We start from the raw sequence: 25,224 nt of genomic DNA on the forward strand, positions 1-25,224 counted from the left end.
AGTATGTACTGTTTGTATTTTTTAACTTTTACAATGGTAACCAGGGTAAACATCGGGTTACTAAGCGCGGCCCTGCGCTTAGTAACCCGATGTTTACCCTGGTTACCCGGGGACTTTGGCATCGTTGGTCGCTGGAGAGCTGCAGCGATCGGCATCGTTGTCTATATCGCTGCAGCGTCGTTAAATGTGACGGTACCTTTAGTGTCTGCTGGGAGTTTTCAGTTTCCACTGATAAAGTTATTGTTTTTGATTGGAGACACTAAATAGTTAAACTAAAAGTGGCCATACATGGGACAATTTTCTCCTTGTCTAACTAGTGTAGTGATATACAATATTTTAGTTTATTGCAAGATATATGCAATAATAAAGATAAAATTATATATAATTTTCCCCTGTCAAGAACTTTTTGAGGAAATTCTTTCCATCCACTTTACACAACTCATGGAGCCTTTCATAGTTTCCCATCAGCTCATCTCTCTCCAAGATCCACATAGGGACATCTCTGACACATGCTATATTAAGCCTTGAATGGTAAAATATACAATATATATGAGTATAAAGCATTGTGATTATGAAGAAGGGTGTAAAATGCAAAGGTAGAAAAGGGAAAAAGAACCAAAACCTGCAGGTGGGAGGGAGAAAAGGTCAGCCTGGGAGAACAACCAAAATAATAAGCTGATGAAGACGTTACAGAACCTCAGGGGAGGGCACACCGAGCATAGTCATCATCAATGGTCATCTTATTTCACCACAATACTATATAGGGATAAAGAATTTAACGTTTTTTTTTTTTTTTTTAAATCCATGTAATAAAAAATGTTCTACAACTTTCTATCATACTATGTCCCCGATTCGTCAAGACTGGCATCTTGCACACGGGTCTTGATGAAGAGTTCACTGGCATAATATCTGACAAATTAATTTAAAGGGAATGAACATCTTAATGAATTTGGCTTATATTTCTTCTGGCGTGCATCAGATTAAGAAATGTACCCCAATCAGAGTTTTGATAAGTTTCACTCAATTTTCAAAAAAAAAAAATGGTGGGATTGCCATAGAAAAACAGAAAAGGCATTGCATTTTTTGTGCAACTACAAGATATGAAAAAAATGTTGGACTTTGCAACCAGCTTCATACAAAAATAAATGGCATGAAATGCTTGATAAAACGGGCAGGAAGGGTAGAAAGTTGTAGAACTGTTTATTTATACAGTGTTTCATTTTATTTACGGTCTGTAAAATAGAAAAACTGCATTTAATTGAGAAGATATCAGACGATAGATCCATTTTCTATCATACAGCATGGAGCTTTCATCAGTGAACATTGCTGCCTCCAGGGCTGCAATCTTTAGGGGCCCGATGCAATTTACTCTTACAAATGTAATATACACAACGTAAATGAATGGCGTCCAGTAAGACAGAAAATGAGAAACTGATGGGTAGTAACCTTATAAAGGAGCGTCCCTAAGGATGGCCGCTCGGAAGGATGGATAATACATATGGAAAAGGTGCGGTAAGAAGATTGATGACTGCAGTGCGGGATGAAATGTACTAAGCTCGCTGGCGCATCAGCCCCTCGGATGAACGTAACAAAATGAAAAATGTATTATAAATACATAAAGGAAAAAAGGTAAAGAATTCAAAATGAAAAATTCAAAAATAGGGGTTCAGCGGAGGATGGTATGTAGCGGGTGGTGATGGGCAACTTGAGCTACTTACACCCGAATGGCACATGATCTGCCCCGGTAGAGGCTGAAGGCGCTGCTATACAGGTCGCTGAACCCTGACAGGCTGACCTCTGACCCCCAGATACTGCCAGGGTGGTTGTTGCTGGTTGCTGGGATGAGGGGCTCCACTCCCAAGTGTCGAGCGCCTCCCCCCTGACTGAATCCTTGCCTTGTGTTCTTGGAGTCCCTCTCTACTACCGTCTGTTGACTGCCGGACCAGTCTGAGAACTCGTCCGTCTGTGAGAGTCCAGTCAGCGTGCTGGGAGTGGTGTGGAGGGAACTAGCCAGCAAAGTGTCCGAGTCCCCTAGAGAGGAAAGATTAAAAAAAATTAGTTACATCCTGTATTATACTCCAGAGCTGCACTCACTATTCTGCTGGTGCAGTCACTGTGTACATACATTACATTACTGATCCTGAATTACCTCCTGTATTATACTCCAGAGCTGCACTCACTATTCTGCTGGTGCAGTCACTGTGTACATACATTACATTACTGATCCTGAGTTACCTCCTGTATTATACTCCAGAGCTGCACTCACTATTCTGCTGGTGCAGTCACTGTGTACATATATTGCATTACTGATCCTGAGTTACATCCTGTATTATACCCCGGAGCTGCACTCACTATTCTGCTGGTGCAGTCACTGTGTACATACATTGCATTACTGATCCTGAGTTACATCCTGTATTATACCCCAGAGCTGCACTCACTATTCTGCTGGTGCAGTCACTGTGTACATACATTACATTACTGATCCTGAGTTACCTCCTGTATTATACCCCAGAGCTGCACTCACTATTCTGCTGGTGCAGTCACTGTGTACATACATTACATTACTGATCCTGAGTTACATCCTGTATTATACCCCAGAGCTGCACTCACTATTCTGCTGGTACAGTCACTGTGTACATACATTACATTACTGATCCTGAGTTACATCCTGTATTATTCTCCAGAGCTGCAATCGCTATTCTGCTGGTGCAGTCACTGTGTACATACATTACATTACTGATCCTGAGTTACATCCTGTATTATACTCCAGAGCTGCACTCACTATTCTGCTGGTGCAGTCACTGTGTACATACATTACATTACTGATCCTGAGTTACATCCTGTATTATACTCCAGAGCTGCACTCACTATTCTGCTGGTGCAGTCACTGTGTACATACATTACATTACTGATCCTGAGTTACATCCTGTATTATACTCCAGAGCTGCACTCACTATTCTGCTGGTGCAGTCAATGTGTACATACATTACATTACTGATCCTGAGTTACATCCTGTATTATCCTCCAGAGCTGCACTCACTATTCTGCTGGTGCAGTCACTGTGTACATACATTACATTACTGATCCTGAGTTACCTCCTGTATTATACCCCAGAGCTGCACTCACTATTCTGCTGGTGCAGTCACTGTGTACATACATTACTGATCCTGAGTTACCTCCTGTATTATCCTCCAGAGCTGCACTCACTATTCTGCTGGTGCAGTCACTGTGGACACACAATACATTACTTATTACATTATTTAACATAAATTTGATGCAGGAAATCCCACCTTCTACCCTCACACTGTATTATAGATTCTCATTATGTAAGATATGTGTTTCGCAGACGGGTTGGTGCCCTCATCGCGGTGCCCGCAGGGGATATTTGCTGGATGCTGTAAGTGCACAGTGTGGTCAGGTAATGGGTAGAAGCGCCTTAATAATATTTACAACGCTCCCGCTGGGGATAAGGGATGATTATAAATGTATCGCCTGCAATGTGGTACACAGATCAGGGCTCCGCTCCACAGCTGCCAGGATATCTGTTTATTTAGTCCAGATCAAAGATATTTCTACAAAGCATGAAATGTGGGATACTGTAACTCAGCCGCCAATAGCAGCGGCGCAGCGGAGCTTGTGCCCAGCGGCTGTAGCTGATGTAGGGGCACCTACTGTATATGCCACAAGTCATTCCACCCGTCAGCATGTGCAACTATGTCCCAGATGTTCCTTCTTTATAGAGAATAGACTAAAAATGTGACAACTGCACCAGATATGTGGCACGGGGAATTGTCAGACCCCCTCCCCAATAACAGAGTGCATTAATCAGAGGTGGGTGACAATTAGCATACGAAAAGGTTTTTCGCAGGATAAAGAGAATATACAACCATAACCTGACGCATATTTATTATTCCTCTAGTAGAAGAAATGAATGATAACTCTCATCCTCTGCAGTTTAACCCTTTGTACACTACATCTCATACTGATGATCACAATGTAAACGCTAATGGGAATCTCCTTTGTCACAATTTTAAGGGTGGAAAGTGTAACAATTGTTGACCGTCATCCTTAATAGGATCCTAAAAATTAACCCTTGGACCTTATTTTATATTTAAATATTTATTTTTATGAGTTCGAGCTCTGCCTGTACAGAGATAGGGTGCTGCGATAACATTCTGCATGTCCCTGGCCACCACTAGGGGGCGCTTACTGTATTCTGTACACACATTGAACTTAGGCTACGTTCACATTGGCGTTCCGCCAATGTGCGTCGCTGTTGCGCCGGCGACGCAGCGGCGACGCAGCGGCGACGCGCCCCTATGTTTAACATAGGGGACGCGTGCGTTTTTAGGGTGGCGTTTTTCGACACTTGCGTCGTTTCCGACGCTAGCATCGGACGCAAGAAAATGCAACAAGTTGCATTTTCTGTGCGTCCGATTTTGGTCAAAAAACGACGCACGCGTCGCAAAACGCGCGCGTTTTTCATGCGTCGCGCGTTGCGTCGCCGACGCAGGGCGGCGCAACGCTAGTGTGAACGTAGCCTAAGTGATAACAGTGTATGCACAGAGCTCCCCCCAGTGGTGGCTCCCCCAGTGGTACATAACACTATGCAGTGGATTTGTAGTTCTACTTTAGATACGTGGAGCTATAAAGATATATTAAGTAATTAATCAGTGAAGAATTTAACACCCCCCCAAAAATGAAAAAAATGGAGACTCAGTTTTGTAAGAGGTTAATGTTAATATCTGAATCATAAGTACTTTCCCCCATGAATCCACCTCTGAATGCAGTTATATGGGGTCTGGCATGGTAGGTCTTACCTGAAGGTGTACCCAGAGGTGTGTTATTTGGGGCTCGTATTGTGCGCTGTAGCTGGGGCCCTCCAGTGTCCTCTTCGCCCGGCTCAGAGTCTGTATGAAGAAGAAAAACACTAATAAATTGTGGATTATGGACACTCTGTAGAAGTGGATCCACCTTGTTGCACTGCTCCATGTATGCCATGTAACCATGAGTTAACATTTATTTTCTGGTTTAATGCATCCACAAATCTTACAGTACCATCCCTCTGTGACATAGGCATCTAATAAAGGTGGTCAAGTCATACGTTTCTTCATCATTAATGAAAAGTTATATGATTTTCCAATATACCTTCTGATATTATCTGTTCTTCAAGTGACTCACATTTCTATATGAGGAATAGCACTATTCCTGGACATTCTGTGCCTTATAGCTGCCATTGTCACCAGTTTTCCCCTTTGCAAGCTCTCTCTCTCATTTTCAGCAACCTCTGAGCTCCTGTGTGGAGACTGTTGTGAATTCTGCTTTTGGGTTCCCCCCAGTGGTTGTAGGTGGGAATGCAGTTGTCTCTGAGTCGCAGTCCTGGCCAGGTGTTTCTGCTGATTGCAGTTCTGACTGGGATATTTAGGTGTGCAGGATTCATTAGTCCTTGCAAGTTGTCAATGTTTCTTGGGAAGTCTTGGATCACTTTCTGGCTTCTCCTGCTTAGCTGCCAATTCAGCAAAGATAAGTGTCTGTTTCTTTTTCTGTGGCACACATGCAGTGTGCTTATATTCTGTGCTATTCATTTGTTTTTCTCTTGTCCAGCTTAGACTGTGTCAGTGTTTTCTCAGTCTTTTTGGATTCTCTGGAGTTGCAGATATACGCTCCCCATCTTTAGTTAGATGGTGGAGTTTTTGTATTTTCTGCTGTGGAGATTTTTGGAAGGATTTTTAATACTGACCGCTTAGTATACGTCCTATCCTTTCCTATTTAGCTATTGTGGCCTCATTTGCTAAATCCTGTTTCCTGCCTGCGTGTGTCTTTTCCTCTACTACTCACAGTCATTATTTGTGTGTGGGCTGTCTATTCTTTGGGGTTCTGCTCTGAGGCAAGGTAGAATTCCTATTTCCATCTATAGGGGTATTTAGTTCTCCGGCTGTGTCGAGGTGTCTAGGTTTTGTTAGGCACACCCCACGGCTACTTCTAGTTGCGGTGTTAAGATCAGGGTTTGCAGTCAGTATAGTTACCACCTACTCCAGTGAAAGTTTTCATGCTGCTCCAAGGTCACCGGATCATAACAGTACAACTGCTCCCCCCCCCCCCCCCCCCCAAATAATGACTGTGAGTAGTAGAGGAAAAGACACACGCAGGTAGGTAACAGGATTTAGCAAATGAGGCCACAATAGCTAAATAGGAAAGGATAGGACGTATACTAAGCGGTCAGTATTAAAAATCCTTCCAAAAATCTCCACAGCAGAAAATACAAAAACTCCACCATCTAACTAAAGATGGGGAGCGTATATCTGCAACTCCAGAGAATCCAACAAGACTGAGAAAACACTGACACAGTCTAAGCTGGACAAGAGAAAAACAAATGAATAGCACAGAATATAAGCACACTGCATGTGTGCCACAGAAAAAGAAACAGACACTTATCTTTGCTGAATTGGCAGCTAAGCAGGAGAAGCCAGAAAGTGATCCAACACTTCCCAAGAAACATTGACAACTGGCAAGGACTAATGAATCCTGCACACCTAAATATCCCAGTCAGAACTGCAATCAGCAGAAACACCTGGCCAGGACTGCGACTCAGAGACAACTGCATTCCCACCTACAACCACTGGGGGGAACCCAAAAGCAGAATTCACAACAGGAGACTAGCTGCTATGATCTCTCCCATATACAGCACACACAGACATGAGGGATTGCTGCTCTCCTGCCTCTACGTAGCACATGTTCAGAAGCATCAGCGGAATGGAGGATATTATATAGCAGTACTGAACAGTGTAGATGTGAGTCCAGCTCCAGGATGAAGCAAATAATCACTTGAACTCAGCAACAACATGTAGAACATAGTGTAGAGTGTGGAAGGTCTTAGGTGTTCCTCGAGGTAGACACAGGCACACGTGTGGTTAAAGTCTCTGGGTGGTTTATTGCATCATAAACCAAGAAACCCAAACTGGTAACAGAAAACAGCCTGTCCGGCTCAAATGAAAATAAAAAGTTCATATACAGTCCTGCCCAGGTCCTCTGTGACAACACATATGGCAGCTCTCACAGGAGCTAGCAGTCAGGAGGCTTCCTACCTCCACACAACACAAAGAAAAAAAAACTGGCTGGACATTTATTTCTCCAGCCACACCCTGGAGGTGGAGATATGGTGGGTAGGCGTCCCGCCCATCTCTCACCTACTCACCTAAAAACCCGCCCATAAAATGGCCGCTTAACTCCTTCAGCACATGGCATGCTGAAAAGAAACTTATGGGTTTCTAGATCACGGCAGAAAGCAATCTCCGTGACACATATCTCCCCTCACATACAGTGCCAGTGACCCTGTCACAAGAGGTACTGAGCAGTGAAGTTGTGCATCCAGCTCTGAAGCGAAATAAAATAATTACTAGAAAGCAGCAACATGGAGGAATTATGCAGCAATACTGAGCAGTGTAGCTGTGAATCCAGTGCTGGGATGAGATGTTACACAAGTTTGTTATATTCGCTTGTATGGCTGATTTATGTTAGGTTTGAGGAAAGGACAGTCATCATTCCAGATCTGTGCTTGCTGTCATAGAATGAGCGCTTTCATTGTATATTCCCACTAATTAAAATTCATCTCCATATTATCTCTAGCATCTTATAAACAATGCAGGCCTCAACATAAGCCATTCGAAATGAGCAAATAGTTTGGCTGCAAATATAATTCATGTCAGACTTTCAGAAATTTTTTGAAACTGCGAATTCAAACAATCTCCAATTTGCTTCAGGCGAATCTCCTAAACTGTCTGGCACCATTTTACAAAACTGCAGAAGACTGCATCAACCAGACGGAGATTACATGACCTGGAGCACGGCAGGGCAGGTCTACCCATAGTAAATTATAGCTATCACATGGTATACCACAGCCAATCAGGAAAGAAGGTCGTAGCCTGTATAAAAGCCAAGGCAGGGAATGTAGCAGCCATATTGTGAATCTGGAGAGGATGTCACAGCTCACGGCTTATCCAGAAGGAGAAAAAGCCATAAAATACTGAAGAAACTGTACAGATAGTGTATGACAGCCCAGCAGTGAAGAAGATTAGTGTGTGAGGAAAAGAGAATAGCGTCATATACATTTTTTAGGTCAATTGGACAATTGGAGTATTATTTTTTGCCATAAATCGAATTTACTATTAGAAAATCTGTCAAATTCGAATTTCTAAAAATGTACTCATCTCTATAAACCTTTGCTAAGATCTTTAATCATATATACACGTCAAGTCCTGTAAGGATCCCATCTATTGTAACGATAACGATATACTGCCGTACGTCTCATTGTTAAAGGATTTCATCATTTGTAACAAAAACAGACATACAAGATTATGGTTGGTTTTAATACGCAGAATTGGGAGATACTTGTCTTACCATAGCTGTGTTTCCTGCAGGAGCGGAATACTTCGCTTCCGTAGGGGCAGCGAGAGAAAAAGATATATCACAAACTGTTAGTAACAGCCCAAGTAGTTCAAGCATGCAAGTCCATGCAATGACATTCATGCAAGCCGCACTTCTACCTGTCAACACTAGAGGCCGCTGCAACACTAAGCTATCAATGAGCTGCAGTTTCTAGTGATGACCTCTAGAGGTCGCCAGCCAATAGTACTGCTCTATGGGATATTTTTCTCAATTAATTTGTCATTTATGTGTCATTTTGGAGGGGATTGGTATCTTCCAGGAATTGTAACTTTATTGGAATCCGTCTGTATCTAGTCCTGATATATGGGTAATAATTTAACTTCAGACCCCTCTTGTCTTTTGACTTCTTTCTTGGACTAAGGTGGCATTTCCCAAATTCATATAGACCATGGAGAGAATATATGGCACATGGCATGAGATCTATTGGATTGCGAAGCTAAATATTATACACACAGCTATATTAAGAGCGGTGACATCATTATGCAGGTATGATGATGTCATCACGCCTTAGTCTAGCTACCAAGTCTTATTTAACAGGATGGCCTGGGGTTTTATTTAGTTAATTGGATCCTCTACCATTAGTATAAAAATGGACCTGTTAGTGCACGCTGGAACTCTTTATAGAGTACACGTATAAATAAGCCAGTGCAAAGGATCAGTGAAGTGTTCACTTTCCCTACAGTGCCTCCACTGGAGAAATGAGGTATTACATATTTTTCAATTATATGTAACTGTGCCCCAAACACATTATTTCTAAGTATGTAGCTGAGATAAGAGACTCATCGGACCCAGTCAGACTTAGGTTATCATGAGGATTCAGGGACTTATTTTAAATGAAAATGTTTAGATTTTATTTAATGCTTTGGTAAAATTCAGGACAATGCCCAAAAGTAACAAAATCATAAATACAATATATGTGGTGTAATATATAACGAGAAAAAATGATCTAAATGAAAATATTCACCTTAACATTCACAAATATATAAAAAAAGATGCAAGGGTGGTTTTGTGCTCACTTCGATGTACAGGAATGGTGTTTGCCCATAGATATCCAGGGTTGGCAGGGATAGGGTGACACAATGAGCGCCCAGGCTAGGCTCACATTTGGACATCTCAGACATATGCACCAGACATATATGTCAAAAATATCTGGAAGCGTGTGCCATGTCTCCACTACATCTGTCTGATCATCAATTTATACATCCATCTCTACAAATCTGATTTTTTCTTCTTTCTAAAATGTATCTGTTTTTGTTATTTATTCTTTTCTCCGCTAGTTTGTAACTGGCACCGTTAGGAAGAAGTGTACACTTTAGATGTATTGAAACGTTTCAAAACGTCTCCCATTCCTGATAATGGAGAAAAGACCATGAGCGTTTTTTATACTCAAAATGGTCAAATACTTTATTTATTCACCACAATAAAAAAAAAGTCCAATATGAAGGCAACCTGACCAAATGGAGACTTTTTTAAATTTTTTTTTTTTAATTCAGAATTATATTTTTGCAATCCAGCTTTATACATCCAGTGTAATGCGCTGTATAAATGTGACCTAGTGATACAATGTCCAATACCACACAAGAAGATTTCCCAACACTGTATTAATGGGTCTGAACTAAAGCATCTGGTCAGGGGCATAAATGATGGTGTCTGGGGTCTAAGGTCTGAATTTTAGACTCTGTTTCAGGGCTTGAATTTAGGACCTTGGTCTTGTATGCGACTTTTAGGGTCTCAAATATGGGTCTAATTATTGGTATGAATGATAAGATCTGGAATCTTAATGTTGACATCTAAATTATAGGTCTAGTCTGTTTTTGTTTTTTTTAAAGGAATCTGTCAGCAGGTTTTTTGCTATCCCATCTGAGAGCAGCATGATGTAGGGCCAGAGTCCCTGATTCCAGCGATGTTTTCTCTGATGCCGATCTAGCAGATCTCTGACTGCTGAGCTCTGAATTACCCCGCCCACACCACTGATTGGCAGCTTCCTGCCTATGAACAGTGCAGACAGGATTCTGTCAATCAGTGGTGGGGGCGGGGTAAGACTACCTGGCTGCAGGGTTGTTAGTCCTCTAGTGATCTTTTCCTGATGATAAAACAGTGATTTTATCAAAACTACAGCAAGCTGCAAGGAAAGTGACACATCACTGCAATCAGGGTCTCTGTCTATACATTATACTGCTCTCAGATTAGGTAGCAAAAACCTGGTGTCAGATTCCCTTTAACATTGGGCTCTGAATTTAGCGGTAAATTCTCATTTCTGAATTATGGGGCCTATGCTGGGGACCTAATGATAGAGTATGACCTGTTGTCTGAAATTTTGGGACTGGAATTAAGGGATTCAATCTGGGATCTGAATTATGGGCTTTAGTCCAGGGTCTGAATTATAGCTTCGGGGATTTTACAACTAGGGGCCTAATAAGGTCTAATCTGGCATCTGAATTATGGATTATGGTCTGGAGTCTTAATATTGGGGTCTAAATTTTGGGATCTGGTCTGAGGGTGTGATATCTAGAATAATTTTGAGTTCTAATCTGAATTAAAGGGATTATCCAGGCTTAAAAATGGCGAATAATAACCGTTATTGGCGTCATCCCGCTATACTCTTGATTGTAAGGTTCTTTAAGGGGCAGGGGGTTTTGACAATCCCCTCACTATAACAAACCACCCCCAACAAACGTCCCACCAGGAGCCCCCCAACCCTCATAAACCACCACTGCCACCTATGCATAATATATATATATATGTTTGTGAATGTTCCATGGACGCCATTATCTGACGTGTTACAGCACATATTGGGGTGCATATCACGATGGGATGATGTTTAAGCAACGCACCATGAGTAAATCGTCCGAAGACCCTCCGGGAGTGTCCTGATTTCTACAGGAGATAGAGAAGCATCTGAATTAACGTCTGACAGTAGATTGAATGCACCCGACAACCTCACAATGACCCCAGCTGGATTCTCGCTCATAACCTACAGGTTGTCACAGATTTACATGGCATCAGATGATAACGACTCCAGTAGGAATTTGCGGTCTGTTGTCATGGTAACGGCCGCTGACCCTGTCACTATCAGTAAAGGTCTTTCCTTCGCTGTACGATAATGTGGAAAAACAAGAAGCAATGTCCCCCCTGCTTTCCATATCACAGTGGGGGGAGCAAAAAACTGCAAGTGCTCCTGTAACTGGCGTCAGTGATGGGATTTTATTAGCAGATCTGAATGTTGCTGGGTTGATATCCAGGAAACATGATCGCTGAAAAGAAAGACCTAAGGCAATGGAGCCATATTCGACCGATCTAGTCGTAACCAGGACCCCGAAGTCTTAGAGGGCCCAATAGCTGCTCATCTACACAAGAATTACCCACCGTCCTTATACATAGCACAGGGTTGGCAGAAGAATGTTATTACAGATTTCTTGCATAGCTTTGGGGTCAGCTGCTTCCCTTTACAAACCATTGAGTTATGATAAAACTCTGGATCCCTGCAGCCTATCATTATTATAGAGTCAATGGGACCTGAAGAAACCTTTATGCTGTTAATTCCCTCTACTGTTGGCTGTATAAATATAAATGCTGTGAGCTCCCCTTTGTGGTGGCTGCATAAATCCGTATGTAGTGAGCTCCCCCTAGTGGTGGCTGCATAAATCCGTATGTAGTGAGCTCCCCCTAGTGGTGGCTGCATAAATCTGTATGTACTGAGCGCCCTCTAGTGGTGGCTGCATAAATCCGTATGTAGTGAGCTCCCTCTAGTGGTGGCTGCATAAATCCGTATGTAGTGAGCTCCCCCTAGTGGTGGCTGTATAATCCGTATGTATTGAGCTCCCCCTAGTGGCGGCTGTATAATCCGTATGTAGTGAGCTCCCTCTAGTGGTGGCTGTATAATCCGTATGTAGTGAGCTCCCCCTAGTGGTGGCTGTATAAATCTGTATGTAGTGAACTCCTCCTAGTGGTGACTGTATAAATCTGTATGTAGTGAGCTCCCTCTAGTGGTGGCTGTATAAATCTGTATGTAGTGAGCTCCCCATAGTGATGGCTGCATAAATCTGTATGTAGTGAGCTCCTCATAGTGGTGGCTGCATAAATCCATATGTAGTGAGCTCCCTCTAGTGGTGGCTGCATAAATCCGTATGTAGTGAGCTCCCTCTAGTGGTGGCTGTATAATCCGTATGTAGTGAGCTCCCCCTAGTGGCGGCTGTATAATCCGTATGTAGTGAGCTCCCTCTAGTGGTGGCTGTATAATCCGTATGTAGTGAGCTCCCTCTAGTGGTGACTGTATAAATCTGTATGTAGTGAGCTCCCTCTAGTGGTGGCTGCATAAATCCGTATGTAGTGAGCTCCCCCTAGTGATGGCTGTATAAATCTATATGTACTGAGCTCCCCATAGTGATGGCTGCATAAATCCGTATGTAGTGAGCTCCCCCTAGTGATAGCTGTATAAATCTGTATGCACTTAGCTCCGTCTAGTTGTTGCTGTATAAATCTGTATGCAGAGAGAGAGCTCCATCTAGTTGTCACTGTATAAATGTGTATGCAGTGAGCTCCCCCTAGTGGTGGCTGCTGGCAGCTAGAACTTTATCATTTCACCTTAGGCTTGTGTCCTGGGAAGCAGGGGAGTTCCGAACCCTGTAAAGACATATCAAATATCACCTGTTATTAGACATATATTTTACAGTCATCCTAATCAGCTACTTATAGGAACGCTGCCTGACAATTTATGGAGTACTGCATGAAGATTTGCAATATACCGTGCAGATAGGATGCTGCAACAGTATCTAAATAGATTTGCCTTTCAGGAACTTTATTTTTACACTAGATGGTGGCCCGATTGCCCAGCCACGTAGTATATTGCCCAGCCACGTAGTATATTGCCCAGCCACGTAGTATATTGCCCAGCCACGTAGTATATTGCCCAGTCACGTAGTATATTGCCCAGCCACGTAGTATATTGCCCACCGATGTAGTATTTTGCCCAGTGACGTAGTATACAGCACAGAGCCACGTAGTATATTGCCTAGCCACTTATGTCACAGGTTAAAAAATAAAAATTAAACATATACTCACCTAACGATCCGAGGGCCCCTTGTAGTTTAACATACTCACCATTCTGGTCGCTGCTCCTCAGCGTCCCGTCTCTCCGCCTCCTGGGATCCAACGGCGCTGTGTCGATGGGCGCGCGGCTGCCGCCATCGTCTGTTCCCAGGATGCTTTGCGAAATTACCCAGATGACTTAGCGGTCTTGCGAGACCGCTAGGTCTTCTGGGTAATTTCACAAAGCATCACTGGGAAAGGAAGATGGCGGCAGGCGCGAGCGCCTCAGCGGACAACGGAGGGTGAGTATAGCAGGTTTTTTGTTTTTTTAACATTACTTTTTTACTATTGATGCCGCATAGGCAGCATCAATAGTAAAAGGTTGGGGACACATAGGGTAACGGCGGTAACGGAGTGCGTTACCCACGGCATAACGCGGCCCGTTACCGCCGGCATTAACCCTGTGTTAGCGGTGACCGGAGGGGAGTATGGAGCGGGCGCCGGGGAGAGTGACTGCGGGGAGCATGGAGCGGAGCGCCGGGGACACTGTGGGGAGTATGGAGCGGAGCGCCGGGGAGTATGGAGCGGAGCGCCGGGGACACTGACTGCGGGGAGCGGGGAGTATGGAGCGGGCGCCGGGAACACTGCGGGGAGTATGGAGCAGAGCGCCGGGGACACTGACTGCGGGGAGCGGGGAGTATGGAGCGGGCGCCGGGGAGTATGGAGCGGGCGCCGGGAACACTGCGGGGAGTATGGAGCAGAGCGCCGGGGACACTGACTGTGGGGAGCGGGGAGTATGGAGCGGGCGCCGGGAACACTGCGGGGAGTATGGAGCAGAGCGCCGGGGACACTGACTGCGGGGAGCGGGGAGTATGGAGCGGGCGCCGGGGAGTATGGAGCGGGCGCCGGGAACACTGCGGGGAGTATGGAGCAGAGCGCCGGGGACACTGACTGCGGGGAGCGGGGAGTATGGAGCGGGCGCCGGGGAGTATGGAGCGGGCGCCGGGAACACTGCGGGGAGTATGGAGCAGAGCGCCGGGGACACTGACTGCGAGGAGCGGGGCGTATGGAGCGGGCGCCGGGAACACTGCGGGGAGTATGGAGCAGAGCGCCGGGGACACTGACTGCGGGGAGCGGGGAGTATGGAGCGGGCGCCGGGGACACTGTGGGGAGTATGGAGCAGGCGCCGGGGACACTGCGGGGAGCGGGGAGTATGGAGCGGGAGCCAGGGGCACTGTGGGGAGTATGGAGCGGGCACCGAGGACACTGCGGGGAGCGGGGAGTATGGAGCGGGCGCCGGGAACATTGCGGGGAGTATGGAGCGGGCGCCGGGGACACTGTGGGGAGTATGGAGCAGGCGCCAAGGACACTGCGGGGAGCGGGGAGTATGGAGCGGGCGCCGGGGACACTGTGGGGAGTATGGAGCAGGCGCCGGGGACACTGCGGGGAGCGGGGAGTATGGAGCGGGCGCCGGGAACATTGCGGGGAGTATGGAGCGGGCGCCGGGAACATTGCGTGGAGTATGGAGCAGGCGCCGGCCACTGACTGCGGGGAGTAAGGAGCGGCCATTTTCTTCCGGACTCTGCCCGTCGCTGATTGGTCGCCGCAAAACAGCCACGACCAATCAGCGACTTGGATTTCCATGATAGACAGAGGCCATGACCAATGAATATCCGTGACAGACAGAAAGACAGATGGAAGTGCCCCTTAGACAATTATATAGTAGATTAACAAAAGCTACATTAATGGCTATTTTTACTTGGTAATTGGCCTCTACTTTACAGAATTGTTTCATTGTCATTTGGGAAGAGTACTTAAAGAGTCACCTTAAATACAATGGCTGCTATATTAAATGCTGATAATAAATTGTTACTTTTCATTTGTTTGATTGCTAATACTCCACCTGACACTATACAGGAGGGAGTTAATTCTTTGGAGCCATTAATGGATGCCATTATCAGAATGATACTGGGAACAGACTGACCGACAGGTGAATGCAGGTCAGAGTGATCTCCTCATAAATCAGCGAGGAGAAGAATGGACTGTGATGTAAAAGCTCTGTGACCCAGGTCTGTCTGATCCAAGCTGGCAGTCAGCCCATATCCTCCAGTGAGCAAACAAATCAAATGATTACCTGGCTGCCTATTAGATCAACCTTCCACTTAAACATTACAATGTAATTTACAATCATTCTGCCGTCTCACTGCCATCACTAGAGAGTCACGAAGATAAGCAGATGTGCAAAGTAATAACTTACATGGAGAGTATTCACAATCCGCTATGATACAGTCAGCATAAAAAGCAATATTATAGAATATTGTAACAGTGAGGGCAGTATTATAGTAGTTATATTCTTGTACATAGGAGCAGTATTATAGTAGTTATATTCTTGTACATAGGAGCAGTATTATAGTAGTTATATTCTTGTACATAGGGGCAGTATTATAGTAGTTATATTCTTGTACATAGGGGCAGTATTATAGTAGTTATATTCTTGTACATAGGAGCAGTATTATAGTAGTTATATTCTTGTACATAGGGGCAGTATTATAGTAGTTATATTCTTGTACATAGGAGCAGTATTATAGTAGTTATATTCTTGTACATAGGAGCAGTATTATAGTAGTTATATTCTTGTACATAGGGGGCAGTATTATAGTAGTTATATTCTTGTACATAGGAGCAGTATTATAGTAGTTATATTCTTGTACATAGGAGCAGTATTATAGTAGTTATATTCTTGTACATAAGAGCAGTATTATAGTAGTTATATTCTTGTACATAGGAGCAGTATTATAGCAGTTATATTCTTGTACATAGGAGCAGTATTATAGTAGTTATATTCTTGTGCATAGGAGGCAGTATTATAGTAGTTATATTCTTGTACATAGGGGACAGTATTATAGCAGTTATATTCTTGTACATAAGGGACAGTATTATAGTAGTTACAATGCCTACAAGTAGTATTCAACCCCCTGCAGATTTAGCAGGTTTAATAAGATGCAAATAAGTTAGAGCCTTCAAACTTCAAACAAGAGCAGGATTTATTAACAGATGCATAAATCTTACAAACCAAAAAGTTTTGTTGCTCAGTTAAATTTTTATAAATTTTAAACATAAAAGTGTGGGTCAATTATTATTCAACCCCTAGGTTTAATATTTTGTGAAATAACCTTTGTTTGCAATTACAGCTAATAATCGTCTTTTATAAGACCTGATCAGGCCGGCACAGGTCTCTGGAGTTATCTTGGCCCACTCCTCCATGCAGATCTTCTCCAAGTTATCTAGGTTCTTTGGGTGTCTCATGTGGACTTTAATCTTGAGCTCCTTCCACAAGTTTTCAATTGGGTTAAGGTCAGGAGACTGACTAGGCCACTGCAACACCTTGATTTTTTGCCTCTTGAACCAGGCCTTGGTTTTCTTGGCTGTGTGCTTTGGGTCATTGTCTTGTTGGAAGATGAAATGACAACCCATCTTAAGATCCTTGATGGAGGAGTGGAGGTTCTTGGCCAAAATCTCCAGGTAGGCCGTGCTATCCATCTTCCCATGGATGCGGACCAGATGGCCAGGCCCCTTGGCTGAGAAACAGACAGCCCCACAGCATGATGCTGCCACCACCATGCCTGACTGTAGGGATGGTATTCTTGGGGTCGTATGCAGTGCCATCCAGTCTCCAAACGTCACGTGTGTGGTTGGCACCAAAGATCTCGATCTTGGTCTCATCAGACCAGAGAACCTTGAACCAGTCAGTCTCAGAGTCCTCCAAGTGATCATGAGCAAACTGTAGACGAGCCTTGACATGACGCTTTGAAAGTAAAGGTACCTTACGGGCTCGTCTGGAACGGAGACCATTGCGGTGGAGTACGTTACTTATGGTACTGACTGAAACCAATGTCCCCACTGCCATGAGATCTTCCCGGAGCTCCTTCCTTGTTGTCCTTGGGTTAGCCTTGACTCTTCGGACAAGCCTGGCCTCGGCACGGGAGGAAACTTTCAAAGGCTGTCCAGGCCGTGGAAGGCTAACAGTAGTTCCATAAGCCTTCCACTTCCGGATAATGCTCCCAACAGTGGAGACAGGTAGGCCCAACTCCTTGGAAAGGGTTTTGTACCCCTTGCCAGCCTTGTGACCCTCTACGATCTTGTCTCTGATGGCCTTGGAATGCTCCTTTGTCTTTCCCATGTTGACCATGTATGAGTGCTGTTCACAAGTTTGGGGAGGGTCTTAAATAGTCAGAAAAGGCTGGAAAAAGAGATAATTAATCCAAACATGTGAAGCTCATTGTTCTTTGTGCCTGAACTACTTCTTAATACTTTAGGGGAACCAAACAGAATTCTGGTGGGTTGAGGGGTTGAATAATAAATGACCCTCTGAAAAGACTTTTCACAATTTAAAAAAAAAAAAATAAACAAAGAAATAACATTCTTTTTTGCTGCAGTGCATTTCACACTTCCAGGCTGATCTACAGTCCAAATGTCACAATGCCAAGTTAATTCCAAATGTGTAAACCTGCTAAATCTGCAGGGGGTTGAATACTACTTGTAGGCACTGTATATAGGGAGCAGTATTATAGTAGTTATATTCTTGTAAATAGGGGCAGTATTATAGCAGTTATATTCTTGTACATAGGAGCAGTACTATCGTAGTTATATTCTTGTACATATGAGCAGTATTATAGTAGTTATATTCTTGTACATGGGGCAGCATTATAGTAGTTATATTCTTGTACATAGGGACAGTATAATAGCAGTTATATTCTTGTACATGGGGCAGCATTATAGTAGTTATATTCTTGTACATAGGGGCAGTATTATAGTAGTTATATTCTTGCACATAGGGGCAGTATTATAGTAGTTATATTTTTGTACATAGGAGCAGTATTATAGTAGTTATATTCTTGTACATAGGAGCAGTATTATAGTAGTTATATTCTTGTACATAGGAGCAGTATTATAGTAGTTATATTCTTGTACATAGGAGCAGTATTATAGTAGTTATATTCTTGTACATAGGAGCAGTATTATAGTAGTTATATTCTTGCACATAGGGGCAGTATTATAGTAGTTATATTTTTGTACATAGGAGCAGTATTATAGTAGTTATATTCTTGTACATAGGAGCAGTATTATAGTAGTTATATTCTTGTACATAGGAGCAGTATTATAGTAGTTATATTCTTGTACATAGGAGCAGTATTATAGTAGTTATATTCTTGTACATAAGGGCAGTATTATAGTAGTTATATTCTTGTACATAGGAGCAGTATTATAGTAGTTATATTCTTGTACATAGGGGCAGTATTATAGTAGTTATATTCTTGTACATAGCAGCGGTTTTTTAGTAGTTATATTCTTGTACATAGGAGTAGTATTATAGTAGTTATATTCTTGTACATAGGGGCAGTATTATAGTAGTTATATTCTTGTACATAGCAGCGGTATTATAGTAGTTATATTCTTGTACATAGGAGTAGTATTATAGTAGTTATATTCTTGTACATAGGAGCAGTATTATAGTAGTTATATTCTTGTACATAGGGGCAGTATTATAGTAGTTATATTCTTGTACATAGGGGCAGTATTATAGTAGTTATAGTCTTGTACATAGGAGCAGTATTATAGGTGGTATATTCCTCTCTATGTGTGTTCTTCCAGATAACAGTGTAATAACAAACAGATGCTAATTAGTGATGAGCGAATATACTCGTTACTCTAGATTTCCCGAGCACGCTCGGGTGACCTCCGAGTATTTTTTAGTGCTCGGAGATTTAGTTTTCATCGCCGCAGCTGAATGATTTACATCTGTTAGCCAGCTTGATTACATGTGGGGATTCCCTAGCAAAAAGACAACACCCACATGTACTTATGCTGGCTAACAGATGTAAATCATTCAGCTGCGGCGATGAAAACTAAATCTCCGAGCACTAAAAAATACTCGGAGGTCACCCGAGTTTATTCACTCATCACCAATGCTAATGCAAACAAGCAGATCTGTAGTGTAAAGGCCATGTGAGGAAAGACACAATTACCCAGCCCTCTTTGACAGGAGGTGGATTTTAGACCACAGTGAACATTGCACATCAGCTGGAGTTACTGACCATAGCTGTGTCCTAATGAAGATTAAAAAAAGAAAAACAGGCCGCACAAGAAAAAATATCTGGTAAATGCTCTTCGATATTGATATATGTGTGCTGTATGTACACCATTCCATACCCCACTATTTTTAGGGTTAAGGTATTTTCCCATTTAAACTCTTGACTTTCACAAAGCAGATGTACGGATGAATGAGTGCGCATAATCCAGGACTGACACGTCCCTCAGTGTCGCACATTGGTAGATCACGCCCCCCCGCTGTAGTTATTAACCTGGCAGGTCTACTAAAGACTTCTGACATATTAGAGCACTGAATATTTTATGAGTAGCCCGCAGTGCAGCTGTTCACAGGACTCCACAACACAACTACCAATAAATGGGAAATTCTCTGCATCTTCACAGCAAAATATATTATACAAATTACCCGGGTTGGAATTGTATAAATAAAGCATGGCGTGGAGATGCGGCATAGCGAGAACAAAAATAGGCACAACTCCTGTGTAACAGTCCCCACCGTGGTCCCTCTGCCCACTGAAGCAGCCGCATTGGGCACCAGTAAAGAAGCCGGACTGGGCACCGTTAAAGAATCCAGACTGGGCACCGTTAAAGAAGCCGGACTGGGCACCGTTAAAGAAGCCGGACTGGGCACCATTAAAGAAGCCGGACTGGGCACCATTAAAGAAGCCGGACTGGGCACCATTAAAGAAGCCGGACTGGGCACCATTAAAGAAGCCGGACTGGGCACCATTAAAGAAGCCGGACTGGGCACCATTAAAGAAGCCGGACTGGGCACCATTAAAGAAGCCGGACTGGGCACCATTAAAGAAGCCGGACTGGGCACCATTAAAGAAGCCGGACTGGGCACCATTAAAGAGGAACTCAACTCCCCAACAAGCATTGCTGCATTTGTGGATGTCATCATCTATGGGCATCTGATGAATATGTCACTAGGTAATTCTTATTATACTGGTCATCAACCACATGGATACATTACATAACTGCTTAGATAACAATTCCCTTATTTGTATTAATAAAAATGGTTAATAATATTAGGGTTCTTGCCTTTTACGTAATTCCCGAAAATATTTGTCGGAGTGAGCATAACATGTTCCAATAATGTACAAGTTTCCATGCATGTCCCTCACAATCCGTGGATTCACACATATTGAGGCGGGAAGAGAACCACAGAGAGCTGAGCGCAGGAACAGAGCAGGTTGTGGCTGCACCGCTGGGGTACAGAGTTATCACATCCTACCTGATCGCATTAGAATAAACAGCAAAAAGTCCAATGTCCAACAGCTGATGGGTCCATGGAATTATCAGCCCCAAAGAAGATTCCCCATTCACAACCAAGAGAAGCTCCAGATAGACAGCAATGCTTCAGATACCTCTGCTCCACAGGGACGGTGGAAGGCCAATCTCCCTGGAAGCATAAATGCTGTATTCATTTCTGCTGCGGTTTTTTTGTGCTGAAAATAAATGTACATTCTTATTGTGTATTCTGTTGCAGACACCTGCAGAAAAACTCAGAAGAAAAACTGCAGCATTTTTGCCTGTGCGAACATGATCTTATGGTAGTTGTATTCTTGCACATAGGGAGCAGTATTATAGTAGTTTTATTCTTGTATATAGGGGGCAGTATTATAGTAGTTTTATTCTTGTATATAGGGGGCAGTATTATAGTAGTTATATCCTTGTACATATGGGCAGTATTATAGTAGTTATATGCTTGTATATAGGAGCAGTATTATAGTAGTTATATTTTTGAACATATGAGCAGTATTATAGTAGTTATATTCTTGTACATAGGGGGCAGTATTATAGGAGTTATATTCTTGTACATAGGGGCAGTATTATAGGAGTTATAATCTTGTACATAGGGGCAGCATTATAGTAGTTATATTCTTGTGCATAGGAGGCAGTATTATAGGAGTTTTATTCTTGTACATAGGGGCAGTATTATAGGAGTTATAATCTTGTACATAGGGGCAGTATTATAGTAGTTATATTCTTGTACGTAGGGGACAGTATTATATAGTAGTTATATTCTTGTACGTAAGGGACAGTATTATAGTAGTTATATTCTTGTACGTAGGGGACAGTATTATAGTAGTTATATTCTTGTACATAGGGGCAGTATTATAGGAGTTATATTCTTGTACATAGGGGATAGTGTTATAGTAGTTATATTCTTGTACATAGGAGCAGTATTATAGTAGTTCTATTCTTGTACATAGGAGCAGTATTATAGTAGTTATACTCTTGTACATAGGGGCAGTATTATAGTAGTTATATTCTTATATTCTTATATACCAATTGCTCTCACACGTGACTTGGGGTTGTGCCTGCAAGGGTTAATCTATCTCCCCACTCTCAGGCCAGCATTCAACCTCTGTCCTATGCTGTAATGGGAGCATAAATCACACACCGACCCAGGCCACACACCCGCTCATACGCGCTGCCACCACCCATCGAATACACGGGCAATGAGTCCCGGACTAATAATACTAATAAAAATATGTCTATCACTCATAAGGATCACACACCTTTAGGCTATGGATTCTTTTAGAACATTCAAGGTTCAACTTGTTAAAGTTTTATACTTTAATAACAAAAAGTTCAATGCTTACAATAAGAAAAAGGTATAAAAATATGATAATAAAAAGACATACAACTTATGCAAAACAGTGTCAAAATAAACAGGAGAAAACTTACAGAAATTACCTAACTGGTAGTTGCTTTCTGCTCCCTGAGAGAAGGAAGAATGTAGATTGGATCACACCAGCTTCTCATGCTTCCCTCACATGTGACTCGTGCAGGGGTGCATTCGTGCACTATTATTCGTGTACATTTATTCAAAGTACTTTTTCTAAGTGCTGGCAGTTATACCATGGCAGAATATAACAAGCATCTCTTTTCTCTTCATACAGGTAAACTTATCATTCATTCTCTGAACTGAAATACCCTGCATGTCCACTGCTCCAGTCCCTGACAGCAAGCAGTCTGAATGGTATCTGAGTCATTCTATCTTCGGCATTGAATCCTGCATATATCTATATTTGTTAGCAATCTTAGTATGCAATTGTTTTTGTTTATATAGTCATGGCCAGAAGTTTTGAGAATGACACCAAAATTATATTTTCACATGATCTGCTGCCCTCTGGTTTTTATTAGTGTTTGTCTGATGTTTATATCACATACAGAAATATAATTGCAGTCATATTATGAGTACCAATAGGTTATATTGACAGTTAGAATGAGTTAATGCAGCAAGTCAATATTTGCAGTGTTGACCCTTCTTCTTCAAGACCTCTGCAATTCTCCCTGGCATGCTCTCAATCAACTTCTGGACCAAATCCTGACTGATAGCAGTCCATTCTTGCATAATCAATGCTTGCATTTTGCCAGAATTTGTTGGTTTTTGTTTGTCCACCCGTCTCTTGATGATTGACCACAAGTTCTCAATGGGATTAAGATCTGGGGAGTTTCCAGGCCATGGACCCAAAATCTCTATGTTTTGTTCCATTAGCCATTTAGTTATCACCTTTGCTTTATGGCAAGGTGCTCCATCATGCTGGAAAAGGCATTGTTGGGCGCCAAACTGCTCTTGGACGGTTGGGAGAAGTTGCTCTTGGAGAACATTCTGGTACCATTCTTTATTCATGGCTGTGTTTTTAGGCAAGACTGTGAGTGAGCCAATTCCCTTGGCTGAGAAGCAACCCCACACATGAATGGTTTCAGGATGCTTTACAGTTGGCATGAGACAAGACTGGTGGGAGCGCTCACCTCTTCTTCTCCGAATAAGCTGTTTTCCAGATGTCCCAAACAATCGAAAAGGGGATTCATCAGAGAAAATGACTTTGCCCCAGTCCTCAGCAGTCCACTCCCTGTACCTTTTGCAGAAGATCAGTCGGTCCCTGATGTTTTTTCTGGAGAGAAGCGGCTTCTTTGCTGCCCTCCTTGAAACCAGGCCTTGCTCAAAGAGTCTCCGCCTCACGGTGCGTGCAGAAGCACTCACACCAGCCTGCTGCCATTCCTGAGCAAGCTCGGCACTGCTGGTAGTCCGATCCCGCAGCTGAAACAGTTTTAAGATACGGTCCTGGCGCTTGCTGGTCTTTCTTGGGCGCCCTGGAGCCTTTTTGACAACAATGGAAGCTCTCTCCTTGAAGTTCGTGATGATGCGATAGATTGTTGACTGAGGTGCAATCTTTGTAGCTGCGATACTCTTCCCTGTTAGGCCATTTTTGTGCAGTGCAATGATGGCTGCACGTGTTTCTTTAGAGATAACCATGGTTAACTGAAGAGAAACAATGATACCAAGCACCAGCCTCCTTTTAAAGTGTCCAGTGATGTCATTCTTACTTATTCATGACTAATTAATCACCAGCCCTGTCCTCATCAACACCCACACCTGTGTTAATGGATCAATCACTAAAACGATGTTAGCTGCTCCTTTTAAGGCAGGACTGCAATGATGTTGAAATGTGTTTTGGGGGTTAAAGTTCATTTTCTGGGCAAATATTGACTTTGTAAGTACAGTAATTGCCGTTAAGCTGATCACTCTGACATTCAGGAGTTTATGCAAATTGCCATTAGAAAAAATGAAGCAGTAGACTTTGGAAAAATTAATATTTGTCTCATTCTCAAAACTTTTGGCCATGACTGTAGATATTGAACTCACTTCTGCTTGTCCTCATGCAAAGAGATCACATAAATGTTTCAAAGCGGTTTATGATCCATGTAGACTTGGACATTTGTTTATCTGTTCACTAAATTTATTGTGTCCTGCTGTCTGAACTGAGTTAGATTGATTGCTAACGAGCTTTAAAAAAAAAAAGTGAGATCTAAGAGCTAGCCTTCTATAAATTTAGTCATACTTTGGGGACGCATTCGTGCACTATTATTCGTGTACATTTATTCAAAGTACTTTTTTTAAGTGCTGGCAGTTATACCATGGCAGTTAGACAGGGCAGCAGACAGGTAAGACAATCTAAATCTATACCCTGTTCATTTGGAACAGAACAAATATTCACCATATGTATTTGTATAATATTTATCCTGGCCGCTGCATTCACTCACATTCACCGCCCTTGCATAAACTCTTTACACTCCATCCATATCGGCCCCTCTGTCCTTGCCTCTCCTATGTATAGCACTCATGCTCTGTTCACATTGCTCAACAGCACAGATCCATTCAGTCCCACCATCCAACACAAGAGACGCTCTCACAAATCACTTAACCATCTGCTCACTCATTCTATCCTCCTTCTCCTAGTCGCTGGAGACATCTCTCCCAACCCCGGCCCCCCATGTTATAGCCAGTCAAACCTCCCAACTGCTACACTCAGAAACCCCTCTAACCTTATTAATATTCCCTGCATGCCTTCTGTCTCTTTCAATTCTGCCCTTTGGAATTCTCGCTCTGTGTGTAATAAACTCTCCTTCATCCATGACCTCTTCCTTTCTAATTCTCTTAGTCTCCTGGCCCTTACTGAAACCTGGATCCAGCAGTCAGACACCACCGCTGCTGCTGCTCTTTCATATGGTGGACTACATCTCATACCCCAAGATCGGACAACAGAGCAGGTGGAGGCGTTGGTCTGCTCCTTTCACCCAAATGTACCTTTCAAGTTATCCCCCAATTACCCTCACTTGTCTTCC

At 43.0% G+C, this 25,224-nt stretch overlaps 2 protein-coding genes across 5 annotated transcripts in view; one reads left to right on the forward strand and one right to left on the reverse strand.

The window, feature by feature from the left end:
* Window positions 1–25,224, reverse strand: part of SPEG (striated muscle enriched protein kinase) — a 227,294-nt gene that overhangs the window by 111,604 nt on the left and 90,466 nt on the right. For 2 of the 4 annotated variants that reach the window (XM_069732774.1, XM_069732778.1), the window contains exons 2-3: window positions 4,821–4,910; window positions 1,719–2,031 (exon numbers count right to left, since the gene is read on the reverse strand). In XM_069732774.1, the coding sequence (XP_069588875.1) occupies window positions 1,719–2,031; window positions 4,821–4,910 (403 nt within the window). Of the gene's footprint in view, window positions 1–1,718; window positions 2,032–4,820; window positions 4,911–8,397; window positions 8,433–11,279; window positions 11,323–13,029; window positions 13,069–25,224 lie in introns of all 4 variants that reach the window. The other 2 variants (XM_069732776.1, XM_069732775.1) reach the window with 2 other exon arrangements.
* DNPEP (aspartyl aminopeptidase) overlaps window positions 1–25,224 on the forward strand; it is a 226,122-nt gene that overhangs the window by 22,512 nt on the left and 178,386 nt on the right. The window lies entirely within an intron of this gene.

The sequence above is a fragment of the Ranitomeya imitator genome, chromosome 7 (genome assembly GCF_032444005.1).
Source record: "Ranitomeya imitator isolate aRanImi1 chromosome 7, aRanImi1.pri, whole genome shotgun sequence".
NCBI lineage: Eukaryota > Metazoa > Chordata > Amphibia > Anura > Dendrobatidae > Ranitomeya > Ranitomeya imitator.